The following is a 17,487-nucleotide window of genomic DNA, read 5'->3' on the forward strand; positions in this document are numbered from 1 at the left end:
TCCCCGAAGCCCCGCCCATTTTTGCCCATATAAGGCGCTCACCGCTGTCGCAGGGCGGAGCCGCAGCCGCGCGCCAGCGCCGCCAGCGCCAGCAGCGCCCCCTTGCGGCCGCCGGCGCAACCGCCTCGGCCCGGCCCCTCCAGCAGCGGCAACTTCCGGGTCCGGCCCGACCCCAAAATCGCCGGAATTTCACCCAAAAAACGAGAGGGGTGAGGGGGAAAGTGGGGGGGGAGGGGGCGGGGAGGACGGGGGAAGAGAAAAAAGGGGAAAATTCGGGGGAAAAACGGGGAAAAAACGGCGAAAATCAGCGTAAAATCGGTAGAAAATGACACAAAATTCGCACAAAATGATCCAAAATTTGGCAAAAAATGACCCAAAATAGGATGAAAACGACTCAAAATCTGCACTGGGAGAGGCAAAAATTGGTAAAAATGTGGGTTTTACCACAAAAGAGCCCGAAATTCCAAGATTTTCCCTCAGAATGTTTCAGGTTTTTCAACATTAAGGTCCTGGAAGGGCGCGAAGAAAAAGCGCGGGAAAGTGGAATAAAATTAACAGAAAACGGAATAAAAATCTGCAAATTTTTCAAATTCAGAAATTCTCTGGGATTTCGCCCAAAATTTCTGATTTTTATCCATTAAGAAGGCGAAATTCCCAATTTTTGCCCCAAATTTTCCTGAAAATTGTCCTCAGGATCTCCCAAAATTCAGCCTAAAAAGGTCCTGAAAGGTCACAAAAAACCCCAAAATTGCTCAAAAAACCCTCAAAAAATTCCCAGAAAAATCCTAAAAATTCACTAAAAATTCTCTAAAATCTCAAATTTTCCAAAATTTCCACATTTTAACCAAAATTCCCCGAATTTACCCTCAGGATCTTTCAAAATACCCCCATAAAGGTCCCGAAAGGTCACAAAAAAACCCCAAAAAACCTCAAAAATTCCTCAAAAAATTCCCAGAAAAATCCTAAAAATTCACTAAAAATTCCTCAAAATTTCCCCAAAATCCCAAATTTACCAAAATTGCCGAATTTTAACCAAAATTCCCCAACTTTCTCCTCAGGATCTTCCAAAATACCCCAAAAATGGTCCTGAAAGGTCACAAAAAGCCCCAAAAATTCCTCAAAAAACCCTGAAAAAATTCCACAAAAAGTCCCAAAAAATCCGAAAAGCCTGAATTTCCTAAAATATCCCCAAATTTACCAAAATCCACCAAAATGTCCTCAAAATTCCCCTCAGGATTTCCAAAATTTCTGCCGTAACAGGTCCCAAAAGGGCCACAAAAAACCCCAAAAACCCTTAAAAAAAACCCTCAAAAATTCCCCAAAACCATCAAAATATTCCCAAAAAATTAAAAAATTCCACTTCTTTTCCTTAAAATTTGCAAATTTTACCAAAATCTTTCAAATTTATCTCAAAATTTCCCTCAGGATCTCTGGAATTCCCACCAAAAAAGGTCCTGAAAGGTCACAAAAAACCCTAAAATTCCTCCAAAATTCCTCCAAAATTTCCCAGAAAAATCCTAAAAATTCAATAAAACTTCCCCAAAACTTCCCCAAAATCCCAAATTTACCAAAATTTCCAAATTTTCACCAAAATTCCCCAAATTTCCCCTCAAGATCTTCCAAAATACCCCCATAAAGGTCCTGAAAGGTCAAAAAAACCCCAAAAAACCTCAAAAATTCCTCAAAAAATTCCCAGAAAAATCCCAAAAATTCACTAAAAATTCCCCAAAACTTCCCCAAAATCCCAAATTTACCAAAATTGCCGAATTTTAGCCAAAATTCCCCAAATTTCTCCTCAGGATCTTCAAAAATACCCCAATAAAGGTCCTGAAAGGTCACAAAAAAACCCTCAAAAAATCCCCAGAAAAATCCTAAAAATTCAATAAAAATTCAGTAAAAATTCCCTAAAATCCTAAATTTTCCAAAATTTCCACATTTTAACCAAAATTCCCCAATTTTCCCCTCAGGATCTTCCAAAATACCCCCATAAAGGTCCTGAAAAGTCACAAAAAACCCCCAAAAAACCTTTAAAAAAACCTCAAAAAATTCCCAAAAAATACGAAAAAATTCCAAAAAAACCCAAAATTTAATTTTTTTAATAAAGTTTTTAAAAATTTTCCCAAAATTCCCAATTTTTCCCCCAAAACTCACCAATTCCTTGAGCAGCTTTTCGGGGGGCAGCCCCTGGGCCAGAGCATCCAGAACCTGAGGGGAGAAAATTTGGGTCAAAATCTCTCAAATTTGGGCAAAATTCTTTTAAAAAATTGAAATTTTTTGCTCAGTTTTGGATAAAATTACAATAAAAAGGAAAGGGGAAAAAATTGGGGGGAGAATGGGGAAATTCAGGCAAAAAAATGAGGAAATTTGGGGTGAAATTTGAGAGAATTTGGGTTGAAAATTGGAATTTTGGAGGGAAAAATTTGAATTTTTGGGGCGATTTTTGGGGATTTTGGGGTAATTTTTCTGTAATTTTGGGGGTTTTAAAAAATTTTTTTGTGCAAATTTTAGGGTTTTTTTGCCCTTTGGGAATTTTGTGAAATTTAGGGGAAAAAATAAAAAAAATCCACAAAAATTCTTAAATATTGAAAAATATTTCCTCGAATCTTCCCCAAAAAATCAGAAAAAAATCAAAATAAAATGAGAAAGAAATAAAAAAAAGGGAGGAAATCAGGAAAAAATCCAAATAACTTGGGAAAAATTAAAATAAATTTGGGAAAATTTCAAAAAAATTGGGGAAAAAATCCCAAAAAAGGGAGAAAAACATCAGGAAAAAATCCAAATAAAATGGGGAAAAATTAAAATAAATTTGGGAAAATTCAAAAAAAAAAAGGGAAAAAAAATTTTAAAAAATTGAGAAAAAACCAGGAAAAAATCCAAATGAAATGGAAAAAAAATCAGGGAAAAATCCAAATAAAGTCTGAAAAAATCGGGAAAAAATCCAAATAAAATGGAAAAAAATCCCAAAAAATGGGAGAGAAAATGGGAAAAATTTGGGGAAAAAAAACCAGAAAAAAAAGGGGAAAAAGTCTGGAAAAAATCCAAATAAAATGGGAAAAAATGGGGCAAAAAAATAGGAAAGAAATCGAAATAAAATGTGAAAAAATTAGAAAAAATTCTAAAAAATAGGGAAAAATCCAAATAAAATAGGGGAAAAATCGGGAAAAAATCCAAATAAAATAGGGGAAAAAATTGGGAAAAAATCCAAATAAAATAGGAAAGAAATCCAAATAAAATTGGGAAAAAATCTGGAAAAAATCCAAATAAAATGGGGAAAAAATCGGGAAAAAATCCAAATAAAATGGGGAAAAAAATCAGGAAAAATGGAAATAAAATGGTGAGAAAATGGGAAAAAATTGGGGAAAAATAGGAAAAATGCAAATAAAATAGGGAAAATCAAATAAAATAGGGAAAAATCCAAATAAAATGGGGAAAAAATTGGGGAAAAATGTAAATAAAAATGTGAGAAAATGGGAAAAATTGGGGAAAAAATAGCAAAAAAATCCAAATAAAATCGGAAAAATGGGAAGAAATCCAAATAAAATGGGGAAAAATGAGAAAAAATAGGAAAAATGGAAATAAAATGGTGAGAAAATGGGAAAAATTGGGAAAAATAGGAAAAAATCAAATAAAATAGGGGAAAAATCCAAATAAAATAGGGGAAAAATCTGGAAAAATCAAATAAAATAGGAAAGAAATCCAAATAAAATGGGGAAAAAACCGGGAAAAAATCCAAATAAAACAGGAAAGAAATCCAAATAAAATGGGGAAAAATCAGGAAAAAATTCCAAATAAAATGGGAAAAACGGAAAAATCCAAATAAAATGGGAAAAACAGGAAAAAATCAAATAAAATAGGAAAGAAATCAAATAAAATGGGAAAAAATGGGAAAAATCCAAATAAAATGGGGAAAAATCAAATAAAATGGGGAAAAAGGAAAAATCAAATAAAATGGGGAAAAATGGAAAAAATCAAATAAAATGGTGAGAAAATGGGAAAATGGGGAAAAATAGGAAAAATCCAAATAAAATAGGGAAAAAATCAGGAAAAAATCCAAATAAAATAGGAAAGAAATCCAAATAAAATGGGAAAAAATCAGGAAACATCCAAATAAAATGGGGGAAAAATTGGGAAAAACCCAAATAAAATGGGAAAAATTTGGGAAAAAACCCAAATGAAATGGGGAAAAATGAGGAAAAAACCAAATAAAATAGGAAAAAATCCAAATAAAATGGGAAAAAATCAGGAAAAAACCCACATAAAATGGGGAAAAATCAGAAAAAATCAAATAAAATAGGAAAGAAATCCAAATAAAATGGGGAAAAAAAAAATCCAAATAAAATAGGAAGAAAATAAATAAAATGGGAAAAATCAAATAAAATAAGGAAAAAATCAGGAAAAATCAAATAAAATAGAAAAAGAAATCCAAATAAAATGGGAAAAAATCAGGAAAAATCAAATAAAATAGGGAAAAATCAATATATAGGGAAAAAATGGAAAAATCAAATAAAATGGGGAAAAAATGGGAAAAAACAAAAAAAAGAAAAAATAAGTAAAATAGGGAAAAATCAAATAAAATAAGAAAAAAATTGGGAAAAAATTCAAATAAAATGGGGAAAAAATCGGGAAAAAATCCAAATAAAATGGGGAAAAAAATCAGGAAAAATGGAAATAAAATGGTGAGAAAATGGGAAAAATTGGGGAAAAAATAGGAAAAAAATGCAAATAAAATAGGGAAAATCCAAATAAAATAGGGAAAAATCCAAATAAAATGGGGAAAAAATTGGGGAAAAATGTAAATAAAAATGTGAGAAAATGGGAAAAATTGGGGAAAAAATAGCAAAAAAATCCAAATAAAATCGGAAAAAAATCGGGAAGAAATCCAAATAAAATGGGGGAAAAAATCGAGAAAAAATCAGGAAAAATGGAAATAAAATGGTGAGAAAATGGGAAAAATTGGGGAAAAATAGGAAAAAAATCCAAATAAAATAGGGAAAAATCCAAATAAAATAGGGGAAAAATCTGGAAAAAATCCAAATAAAATAGGAAAGAAATCCAAATAAAATGGGGAAAAAATCCGGAAAAAAATCCAAATAAAACAGGAAAGAAATCCAAATAAAATGGGGAAAAAATCAGGAAAAAATTCCAAATAAAATGGGGGAAAAAACCGGGAAAAAATCCAAATAAAATGGGGAAAAATCAGGAAAAAAATCCAAATAAAATAGGAAAGAAATCCAAATAAAATGGGGAAAAAATCGGGAAAAATCCAAATAAAATGGGGAAAAATCCAAATAAAATGGGGGAAAAAATCGGGAAAAATCCAAATAAAATGGGGGAAAAAATCGGAAAAAATCCAAATAAAATGGTGAGAAAATGGGAAAAATGGGGAAAAAATAGGAAAAAATCCAAATAAAATAGGGAAAAAAATCAGGAAAAAATCCAAATAAAATAGGAAAGAAATCCAAATAAAATGGGGAAAAAATCAGGAAACATCCAAATAAAATGGGGAAAAAATTGGGAAAAAACCCAAATAAAATGGGAAAAAATTTGGGAAAAAACCCAAATGAAATGGGGAAAAATGAGGAAAAAAACCAAATAAAATAGGAAAGAAATCCAAATAAAATGGGGAAAAAATCAGGAAAAAACCCACATAAAATGGGGAAAAAATCAGGAAAAAATCCAAATAAAATAGGAAAGAAATCCAAATAAAATGGGGAAAAATCGGGAAAAAATCCAAATAAAATAGGAAAGAAAATCCAAATAAAATAGGGAAAAATCCAAATAAAATAAGGAAAAAATCAGGAAAAAATCCAAATAAAATAGAAAAGAAATCCAAATAAAATGGGAAAAAAATCAGGAAAAAATCCAAATAAAATAGGGAAAAATCCAAATAATATAGGGAAAAAATCGGGAAAAATCCAAATAAAATGGGGAAAAAATCGGGAAAAAATCCAAATAAAATAGGAAAGAAATCCAAGTAAAATAGGGAAAAATCCAAATAAAATAAGAAAAAAATCAGGAAAAAATCCAAATAAAATGGGGAAAAATAGCAAAAAAATAGGGAAAAAACAAGAAAAAAATCAGAAAAAAATCGGAAAAAAATCGGAAAAAAATCCCCAAAAATCCAAATAAAATGGGAAAAAAACCCTAAAAATTCAGGGGAAAAAGGCCCCAAAAGTTGGGAATGTTTAGGATTTGGTGAATTTGGGGTAAAGTGGGGATTTCTGGTACCTGAGCGGCGCCGTGGCGGGGGCAGGGCCGCCCCTCCCCCCCCTGTGGCCAGCTCTCCTCGGGGTCGGCGCTTTGGGGCCTCAGTGGGGCACAGAGGGGAACCAGGAGCCCCCGGAGCAGCTGCGGGAGGAGACCCCCCCTGAGCAGGGCCTGCGAGCAGAACAAACCAGTATGGACCAGTATAAACCAGTATGGACCAGTATGGACCAGTATAAACCAGTATGGACCAGTATAGACCAGCATAAGCCAGTATAAGGCAGTAAAAATCACATTTTCCCCTCATTTTTCACCCTTTTAGAGCCCCAAAATCCCTTAAAATCTCCTCCCAGTTTGTCCCAGTTCCCTCCCAGTACAAACCAGTATAAAACCAGTATGAAACCAGTATGAAACCACTATGAAACCAGTACAAACCAGTATCAAAATCACCAATTTTTCTCCATTTTTCTGCCTTTTAGAGCCCCAAAATCCCCTCAAATCCCCTCCCAGTTTGTCCCAGTTCCCACCCAGACCCCTCCCAGTATAAACCAGTACAAACCAGTATAAACCAGTATGAAACCAGTACAAACCAGTATCAAAATCACCAATTTTTCTCCATTTTTCAGCCTTTTAGAGCCCCAAAATCGCCTCAAATCCCCTCCCAGTTTGTCCCAGTTCCCACCCAGACCCCTCCCAGTATAAACCAGTATAAACCAGTACAAACCAGTACAAACCAGTATAAAAATCCCCTTTAAAGCCAATTTTTCCCCATTTTTGGCCACTTTCGACCCTTTTAGAGCCCCAAAATCCCATAAAATCCCCTCCCAGTTTGTCCCAGTTTGTCCCAGTTCCCCCTCAGACCCCTCCCAGTATAAACCAGTACAAACCAGTATAAAACCAGTATCAAACCAGTACAAACCAGTACAAAGCAGTATAAAAATCACCGATTTTCCTCCATTTTCCCCATTTCTCACCCTTTTAGAGCCCCAAAATCCCCACAAATTCCCCCAAATCCCCTTCCACTTTATCCCAGTTTGTCCCAGTCCCCTCCCAGTATAAACCAGTACAAACCAGTACGAAACCAGTATAAACCAGTCACCAATTTTTCTCGATTTTTTCCCCATTTTGAGCTTTTTAATGCCCCAAAATCCCCTCAAAATCCCCCAAATCCCTTCCCAGTTTGTCCCAGTTCCCTCCCAGTCCCCTCCCAGTATAAACCAGTATAAACCAGTCTCACCCTGGGTCTCTTCTGGGCCAGGAACGTCAGCGTGGCCAAGGCCCGAACCCTCACGGTGTCACCTCTGCACTCATCCCCGGCCACCTGAGGGAGCAAATCCCACCTGAACATTCCCAAAATCCGGGAATTCCCAAAAAAAATTGGGAATTCAGAAAAAATTCCGGGAATTTCCCAAAAATTTGGGGAATTGGCCCAAAAATCCCCATTGACTTTAATGGGGTAGACCTGGTGTCCCTGAATTACCATTGACTTTAATGGGGGTAGACCTGGTGTCCCTGAATTACCATTGACTTTAACGGGGTAGACCTGGTGTCTGAAATTCTCCATTGACTTCAATGGGGTAGACCTGGTGTCCCAAATTCCCCATTGATTTTAATGGGATAGATTTGGTGTCCCTAAGTCTCCATGGCCTTTAACGGGGTAGACCTGATGTCTGAAATTCTCCATTGATTTTGAATAGGGTAGACCTGGTGTCCAAAATTCCCCATTGCCTTTAATGGGGGTAGACCTGGTGTCCCTGAATTCCCATTGGCTTTAATGGGGTAGACCTGGTGTCCAAAATTCCCCATTGATTTTTTAATGGGGTAGACCTGGTGTCCAAAATTCCCTATTGCCTTTAATGGGGGTAGACCTGGTGTCCCAAATTCCCATTAACTTTAATGGGGGTAGACCTGGTGTCCCTGAATTCCCATTGGTTTTAATGGGGTAGACCTGGTGTCCCAAATTTTTGGGACATTAAAAAATCCCAATTTTTGGCTCAGAACTCCCAAATTTTGGGCCGAAAACGGAAAATTTTGGGCTTACCTGGAGGCAGAGCTCCAGCATGGGCCTCAGGTGTGGGATCAGGGATTCAGGATTGGCTTCCAGGAATTCATCCAGGACCTCCAGAGCGTCAGCGCCACGGTCCTGAAAAGAAATTCCCAAAATTCAGCCCAAAATTTCCCCAGATTTCATCATTTTAGCCCCAAATTTCCCTTGAATTTTACAATTTCAGCCTCAAATTTCCCTCATGCTCCTCCTGAATTCCCTCAGACTTCTCCTTAAACGTTTTCCCCAAATTCCTCCAAAATTTCCCAAAATTTCAACTTCTGATTTGCCCCAATTTGTCCCTAATTTCCCCATTTCAGCCCAAATTTTCCTCCCCAAAATTTCCACATTTTAGCCCCAAATTTGTCCCAAATCCCCCAAAATTTCCCTCCAATTTTCCCCCAAAATTCCCCAAAATTTCCTCATTTTAGCCACAATCGTGTACCAAATTCCCCCCTAAATTTGCCCCAAATTTTCCTCACTTTCACCCAAATTTCCCCCCAAATTCCCATTTTTTCCCCATTTCAGCCCAAATTTTCCTACATTTCTTCCAACTCACCAAAAACTCCCCAAAATCCCCAATTTCAACCCAAATTTTCCCCATTTCAGCCCAAATTTTCCTCCCCAAAATTCCCACATTTTCGCCCCAAATTTGCCCCAAATCCCCCCAAAATTTCCCCAAAATTTCACCAAAATTTTCCCCAAAATTTCCCCATTTCAGCCCAAATTTTTCACCCCAAAATTTCCACATTTTAGCCCCAAATTTGTCCCAAATCCCCCTAAAATTTCCCTCCAATGTTCCCCAAAATTCTCCAGATTTCCCCAAAATTTCCCCACTTCAGCCACAATCGTGTCCCAAATTCCCCGTAAATTTGCCCCAAATTTCCTCACTTTCACCCAAATTTCCCCCCAAATTCCCATTTTTTCCCCATTTCAGCCCAAATTTTCCTCCCCAAAATTCCCACATTTTCGCCCCAAATTTGCCCCAAATCCCCTAAAATTTCCGCCCAAAATTTCCCCAAAATTTCCCCAAAATTTCCCTCAAATTTCCCCATTTCAGCCCAAATTTTTCACCCCAAAATTTCCACATTTTAGCCCCAAATTTGTCCCAAATCCCCCTAAATTTCCCTCCAATTTTCCCCAAAATTCTCCAAATTTACCCCAAAATTTCCCCACTTCAGCCACAATCGTGTCCCAAATTCCCCGTAAATTTGCCCCAAATTTCCTCACTTTCCCCCAAATTTCCCCCCAAATTCCCATTTTTTCCCCATTTCAGCCCAAATTTTCCTCCCCAAAATTCCCACATTTTTGCCCCAAATTTGTCCCAAATCCCCCCAAAATTTCCCCAAAATTTCCCCAAAATTTTCCCAAAATTTCCCCATTTCAGCCCAAATTTTCCTCCCCAAAATCTCCACATTTTAGCCCCAAATTTGCCTTAAATCCCCCCAAATTTCCTCCAATTTGCCCCAAAATTTCCCCCCAAAATTTCTGCCAAAATTCCCAAAAGTTCCTCAAATTTTCCCCATTTTTGCCCCAAATTTCCCCCCAAATTCCCATTTTTTCCCCATTTCAACCCAAATTCCCATCCAAATTCTCCTCAATTCCTCCCAACTCCCCAAAAACTACCCAAAATCGCCAATTTCACCCCAAAATTTCCCCGTTTTTACCTCATCCAGCCTCAGCAGCTCCTCCAGCGCCGCCAGCACCTCAGGGACCAGCGAGCGAAGCAACTTCTGGTTGGGGGAGAAAAAAACCCCAAATTTTGGGTTAAAAAATAGAAATTTGGGGTCGAAAAATAGAAATTTTGGGTTGAAAAATGGAAATTTTGGGTCAAAAAGCCCGAATTTGTTGGTTTTTACCGTTTTTTTGGGTCCCAGAACGGCCACGAGCGCCCCCAGGGCCCCCAGGGCGGCTCCGACGGTTCCGGGGTCTCCTCGGAGTCCCCCCCGGAGCAGGGGCAGGAGGGCGGGGCCTCGGGGGGAGAGGGCGGGGCCGGCCACGCCCAAGGCCACGCCCACCAAGCGCAGCGCCCCCTAGTGGACAAAAACGGAATTGCATGAAAATCTGAATTTTTGGGGTTTTTTGAGGTTTTTTCTTAATTTTTGGGAGATTTTCTGGTTTTTTGAGGGAGGAGTTTGAAGTTCTTTTCAGGGAATTTTTAAGGAATTTTTTAAGATTTTTTTTTTAATTTTTTGGGGATTTTTTTGATTTTTTGTTGATTTTTTGGTAGATTTTTATTGGATTTTTTGGGTGGATTTTTAGGAATTTTTTTAGCATTTTTTGGCATTTTTTTAGGATTTTTTGAGAATTTTTCGGGGGATTTTTAGGAATTTTTAAGGATTTTTTTTTATTTTAGGGGGAAGTTTTTGGGAATTTTTTCCAGGAATTTTTAGGGATTTTTTCTTTAATTTTTCAGCGAATTTTTTTATTTTTATTTGATTTTTTGGTGGATTTTTTGGGATTTTTTTAGGATTATTCGGGGATTTTTTGGGGATTTTTTTTAGGATTTTTTGGAACTTTTGGGGGATTTTTTTAGTATTTTTTCAGAAATTTTTGGAGAAATTTTTCTGATTTTATTTGATTTTTTTGGTGGATTTTTTTGGGATTGTTTTAGGATTTTTTGGAGAAATTTTTGGGGAAACACCGGGAGAATTTGGGGAATTTTTTTGGGATTTTATTGGGATTTTTTGGGAATTTTTGGGGAATTTTTGGGGGATTTTTTGGGGTTTCCCACCTCGGAGCAGGGGCAGGAGGGCGGGGCCGGCCACGCACAAGGCCACGCCCACCAAGCGCAGCGCCCCCTAGTGGACAAAAAAGGAATTGCATGAAAATCTGAATTTTTGGGGTTTTTTCATAATTTTTGGGAGATTTTCTGGTTTTTTGGGGGAGGTGTTTGAAGTTTTCTTCAAGGAATTTTTAAGGAATTTTTTAAGATTTTTTTTTAATTTTTTGGGGATTTTTTTGATTTTTTGTTGATTTTTTGGTAGATTTTTATTGGATTTTTTGGGTGGATTTTTAGGAATTTTTTTAGCATTTTTTGGCATTTTTTTAGGATTTTTTGAGAATTTTTCTGGGGATTTTTAGGAATTTTTAAGGATTTTTTTTTATTTTAGGGGGAAGTTTTTGGGAATTTTTTCCAGGAATTTTTAGGGATTTTTTCTTTAATTTTTCAGCGAATTTTTTTATTTTTATTTGATTTTTTGGTGGATTTTTTGGGATTTTTTTAGGATTATTCGGGGATTTATTGGGGATTTTTTTAGGATTTTTTGGAACTTTTGGGGGATTTTTTTAGTATTTTTTCAGAAAGTTTTGGAGAAATTTTTCTGATTTTATTTTATTTTTTTGGCGGATTTTTTTGGGATTGTTTTAGGATTTTTTGGAGAAATTTTTGGGGAAATACCGAGAGAATTTGGGGATTTTTTTGGGGATTTTATTGGGATTTTTTTGGGAATTTTTTGAGAATTTTTGGGGGATTTTTTGGGGTTTCCCACCCCGGAGCAGGGACAGGAGGGCGGGGCCTCGGAGGGAGAGGGCGGGGCCGGCCACGCCCACGGCCACGCCCACCAAGCGCAGCGCCCCCTAGTGGACAAAAAAGGAATTGAATGAAAATCTGAATTTTTCGGTTTTTGGAGATTTTTTTCTTAATTTTTGGGTTGATTTTTTGGTTTTTTGGGGGAGGGGTTTGAAGTTTTCTTCAGGGAATTTTTAAGGAATTTTTTAGGAATTTTCTTTTAATTTTTGGGGGAATTTTTTTGATTTTTATTGGATATTTTAGTGAATTTTTAGGGATTTTTGAGGGGATTTTTTGAGATTTTTTAGGGAGACTTCTGAGAATTTTTAGGGAGATTTTTTGGTATGTTTAAGGATTTTTTCTTATTTTAGGAGCAACTTTTGGGGAATTTTTTCCAGAAATTTCTGGGGATTTTTTTAAAATTTTCAGGGAATTTTTTTTGATTTTTGTTGATTTTTTGAGGATATTTGGGGGGAGTTTTTAAGAATTTTCGGGGAAATTTGACAGATTTTTTTTAATTTTTGGTTGATTTTTTGGAATTTTTTTTAGGATTATTTGAGGATTTTTGGGGTTTTTGGGGGATTTTTTCAGGATTTTTTGGGGGATTTTTTTTAGGATTTTTTGGAAGTTTTGAGGGATTTTTTTACTATTTTTTGGGAAATTTTTGGAGAAATTTTTCTGATTTTATTTGAATTTTTTTGTGGAGGTTTTTTTATTTTTTTAGGAATTTTTGGGGGAATTTTTGGGGGAATATCGGGAGAATTTGGGGGGAATTTTTTGGCATTTTATTGGGATTTTTCTGAAAATTTTTCAGGGGATTTTTTGGGATTTTTTAGGATTTATTTTTTTAATTTTAGGGCAGACTTTTTGGGAATTTTTTGGCGATTTTTGGGGAATTTTGGGGTTTTTTCTTTTGATTTTTCAGGGAATTTTTTTTAATTTTTATTTGATTTTTTTGTGGATTTTTTTTTATTTTTGAGGCTTTTTTGGGGATTTTTTGAGGGGAGTTTTGGGGGCATTTTTTTCGCATTATTGGGGGAATTTTACTGATGTTTATTTTATTTTTTGGTTGATTTTTGGGGATTTTTTAGGATTTTTGCGGGATTTTTTTAGCACTTTTGGGGGATTTTTTTTAGGATTTTTTGGGGATTTTTTAGGAATTTTTTGGGGATTTTTAGCACTTTTGGGGAGATTTTTTTTAGGATTTTTTGGGGATTTTTTTTGCGCTTTTCGGAAATTTTTGGCGAAATTTTTCTGACTTTATTTGATTTTTTTTGGTAGATTTTTTTAGGATTGTTTTCTGGATTTTTTTTTGATAATTTTTAAACAACTTTTAGGAATTTTTTTGTGCGGGTTTTTGGAATTTTTTAATATTTTTTCCCCAAATTTTTTCATTTTAAATTTTTTTTTTTTTTGGTGAATTTTTCATTCCTCACCTCCTTTTTCTGGGGTTCCCTCGCCGCCTCCTGGATCCATTTTTCCAACGGTTCCCAAAATTTGGGGCCTCCCAGGAGCAGCAGCTTCGCCCCGAGCTGCCCCAGGGCTCCTCTGCTGCAAGAACTGCGGAAAAAAAACCCCCAAAAATTCCTAAAAATTCCCAAAAATTCCCAGTTTCCAAACAAATTCCCCAAAATCCCAAAAATTTGGGAGAAAAAATCCCATTTTTTGGCAAAAAATTCCAATTTTTTCCACCAAATTTGACATTTTTTAGTGAAATATTCTGATTTTTTTAGGAAATCAATTTTGATTTTCAGCCCAAAAATTCCAATTTTTCCCCCAAATTTCACCTTTTTGACCCAAAATTTTCACTTTTCACCCCAAAACCCCAATTTTAGTTCCAAAAATTCCCAAAAGCCAAAAAAAAATTTAAAAATTTAGGATGAAAAATCCAATTTTTTGCCAAAAAAATTCCAATTTTTTCACCAAATTTGACAATTTTTAGTGAGATATTCTGATTTTTTTGGGAAATAAATTTTTGATTTTCAGCCCAAAAATCCAAATTTTTCCCCAAATTTTTGGGTTTTTTTGATTTTCTGATTTTTTGATTTTCACCCCAAAATTCCCATTTTTTCCCAAAAATCCCAATTTTCACCAAAAAATATCCCAATTTTTTCCCAAATTCCCCCTTTTTGACCCCAAATTCCCAATTTTATTTCTCAAAATTCTCCAAATTCCCAAAATTTGGAACGAAATTCCCAATTTTCAGTAAAAAAATCCCATTTTTAGCAAAAAAATCCAATTTTTTACACCAAATTTGACATTTTTTAGTGAAATAATCTGATTTTTTGGGAAATAAATTTTTATTTTCAGCCTAAAAATTCAAATTTTTCCCCCAAATTTTTGGGTTTTCTCTAAAATTTCTGATTTTCACCCCAAAATTCCCAATTCTTCACCAAAATTTCCATTTTTAAAATAAAAAATTCTCAAATTTTGGCCAAAAATTCCAAATTTTACCTCTGAAATTCCCAAATTTCACCCCAAATCCTCTTTTTTCCTCAAATTTCATATTTTTTTAAAAAAATTTCCTAATTTTCACCCTAAAATCCTCACATTTTAACAAAAAATTGCACATTTTCTCAACATTCTGGTTTTTTAGTAAAAAATTCACTTTTTTAATCCAAAAATTCTCATTTTTTGTCCAAAATCTCCCCTTCTAACCCCAAAATTCTGATTTTTTTTCCAAAATCCCCAATTTTTTCCCCAAATTTTGCATTTTTCCCCCAATTTTCCCCCCAAAAAATCCAAATTTTTAGCCAAAATCTCCCATTTTCCCCCAAATCCTGAATTTTCTCCCTAAGAATCCAAATTTTTATTGAAAAATCCCAATTTTTTCACCAAAATTTGCTTTTTTCCCAAAAAAAAATCTAAATTTCTGACCAAAATCTCCCATTTTCCTTAAAATTTCCGAAACTTTCCTCCCAAAAATTCCAATTTTTACCCCAAAAATTCCAATTTTTCTCCAAAAATTCCAAACTTTACCCCAAAAATTCCAATTTTTTTGGCCAAAATCTCCCATTTTCCTGTCAAATTCGAAACTTTTTATCAAAATCCCCAAATTTTCCCTTTCAAATATTTTTTCCCCAAAAATCCCAAATTTTCCCCCCAAAAATTCCCATTTTTTCCCCCAAAAATTTGAAATTTTTTTAGCCAAAATCCCCCAATTTTTCCCCTTTGAAAATCCCCGGTTTTTGCCCAAAATTCCCCAATTTTCCCCCAAATTTTCCATTTTTTCCCCCGAATTTTTCTCCCAGCCCCTCCCCCCTCCCCATTTCTCCCCCAAAACTCCCAAAATTTCCTGAATTTTGGGAAAATTTGGGGGAAATTTGGGGAATTTTTCTGGAACGTTCCACTCACTCCGTCTCTCGCTCCAAGGCCTCGACCACGATGTGAGGGAGCCTGAAGGGGCGGAGCCAGAGTTAGCCACGCCCATTTATTGGCATATATGGTCAAGCCACGCCCTCCCATTGACTTCAATTTAACCTAAGCCACGCCCCTCTTATTGATTTTAATGATGTGGAAGCTCCACCCTACTTCCCTAAGCCACGCCCCTCCTATTAACTCCAATGGTACTTAAGCCACGCCCCCTCTCATTGAGTTCAATAGGGTAAAACTCCACCTATTTTTCTCAAGCCACACCCCCTTCCATTAATTCCAATTGCAACTAAGCCACGCCCCCTCCTACTGAGCTCGAGGGCTGAAGCTCCACCCATTTCTTCCAAGCCACCCCCTCCCATTGATTTTAAAGCTGAAACTCCGCCCTATTTCCCTAAGCCACGCCCCTCCTATTAACTCCAATGGCACTTAAGACACGCCTCCTCCCATTGAGTTCAATTGGGCTAAAACTCCGCCCTTTTCCTAAGCCACGCCCCTCCCATTGACTCCAATTGCTACTAAGCCAGGCTCGCGCCCACTAAGTTCTATATGGATGAAGCTCCGCCCATTTTCCCAAGCCACGCCCCTCACATTGATTTTATTGAGGCTGAAGCTCCACCCTCTTTCCATAAGCCACGCCCCCCCTTAAATCTAACTGCCCTAAAGCCACGCCCCTTCAATTGATTTCAATAGAGCTGAAGCTCCGCCCCATTATCTACAAGCCACGCCCTCGCCTGTTGATCCCAATGGTACTAACGCCCCGCCCACCTGTCAATCAAATCCTCGGGGAGTTTCCTGAGACGCCTCCGGAGCAGAACGGCAGCCAATTGTCGGATCTGGGAGCCCCAAAATGGCCCAAATTCACCCCAAAATTCACCCCAAAATCCACCAGATTCAGCTGGGAACCCCCAAACTCCCAAATTCACCCCAAAATCCCCTAAGGATCCCCAAAATCCCAGCCAAAAACCCCAAAATTTGTCACAAAATCCCCCAAAATTCCTCCCAAAATCCACTCAGGATTGCCCCAAATTCCCCCCAAAACCCCCAAATATCCCACAAAATTGTAAAATTCCCCAAAATTCCCTCCAAAACTCTCCTACACCCCCCACAATTCCTGCCAAAACCACAAAATTTTTTTGCCAAAATCCCAAAATTCCACCCATAATCGAAAAATTCCCCCCAAATATTCCCCAAATTCTCTCCCCAAAACTCCAAAACTTCCCCTCAAAATCGCCCAAAATTCTCTCCAAAATTTTCTCAGGATCCCCAAACCTTCCCAAAATTCCCTCCAGGCCCCAAAATTCCCTCTAAAATCCTAAAATTCCCCCCCAAAAACCCCAAAATTGCCCCCAAAATCTCACAAATTCCTCCCAAGTTTTCTTCCAAAAACCCCAAAATTGCCCAAAAAATCCCCCAGAAATCCCAAAATTCCCCTCAAATTCCCGGCTAAGTCACAAAATTCTCCCTAAAACCCTAAAATTTCCCCCAAATTCTCCACAAAATCCCCAAATTTCCTCCAGACTTCCCCAAAATCCCCAAATTTCCACTAAAATCCCCTCAAATTCCTCCAAAATTTTCCCCAAAATCCCCTCAGGATCCCCAAATTCCTCCCCAAGTCCCTCAAACCTTTTCAAAATCTCCCCGAAATTCTTAATTTCCCCTCAAAATAACCCCAAAATACCCAAATTTCCCCCAAAATCCTGCAAAATCCCAAAACTCCACCCAAATTCTCCTCCAAAAACCCCAAATTCCCCACAGAATTCCCAAATTCTCCACAAAATTCCCCCCAAAAATCCCTCCAAAATCCCCCTAAATTTCCCCAAAAATCCCCAAAATTCCCCCCAAACCCCGCCAATTTTTCCCCCAAAACCCCAAAATCCACAATTTTTCCCCAAAAATCCCAAATTCCCGCCAATTTTCCCCCCCCTCAGACCTGCGGCCTCCCCGCCCCCCTCAGCAGCTCCACGAGGCCTTCGGGCCCCTCCGGCTCCTCCAGCGCCTCCCGCAGCCGCTCCGTGGCCTAAAAAAAACCCCAAAATTGAGCAGAAACATCAAAAATCCACAAATTCACCCAAATTTGCCGGGATTTTGGGAAATTGGAGGCACCTGGCGGATGCCGGCGCTGTCGGGCTCCAGGAGATCCGTGAGGATCCGCTCCATAACGGGCGCCGCCATTTTAGAAAAGGTGGGGGCGGCCATTTTGAAGTAGTGAGTAAACCAGAAATGAGGGCGGAGCGCCGCCGGAAGTCCTCCGCTCTAGCCGTCCTGGAGGACTTCTCTATGGTTTTAAAGTGGTGATTGGCGGTGGGGACCGCTCTTAAAGGGGCGATGATGGAAAGGGGCGATTTTACGGTTT

The 17,487-nt window shown here is 37.3% G+C and overlaps 1 protein-coding gene across 1 annotated transcript; it reads right to left on the reverse strand.

Annotated features, from left to right (window-relative positions):
* Positions 1-42: 42 nt before the first annotated feature.
* On the reverse strand, positions 43-16,294 carry LOC115916397 (importin-4-like; the record flags this gene model as incomplete). Its single annotated transcript, XM_030970107.1, has 11 exons — positions 16,291-16,294; positions 15,900-16,029; positions 15,114-15,155; positions 13,196-13,319; positions 10,108-10,281; positions 9,916-9,981; positions 8,246-8,347; positions 7,442-7,525; positions 6,229-6,378; positions 2,152-2,205; positions 43-152 (listed from the first exon to the last, which is right to left on the reverse strand). Coding segments are annotated over exons 1-11 (1,040 nt in total), but the record flags the coding sequence as incomplete, so codon positions are not given.
* Positions 16,295-17,487: the final 1,193 nt, after the last annotated feature.

This window comes from Camarhynchus parvulus, unplaced genomic scaffold (assembly GCF_901933205.1).
Source record: "Camarhynchus parvulus unplaced genomic scaffold, STF_HiC, whole genome shotgun sequence".
NCBI lineage: Eukaryota > Metazoa > Chordata > Aves > Passeriformes > Thraupidae > Camarhynchus > Camarhynchus parvulus.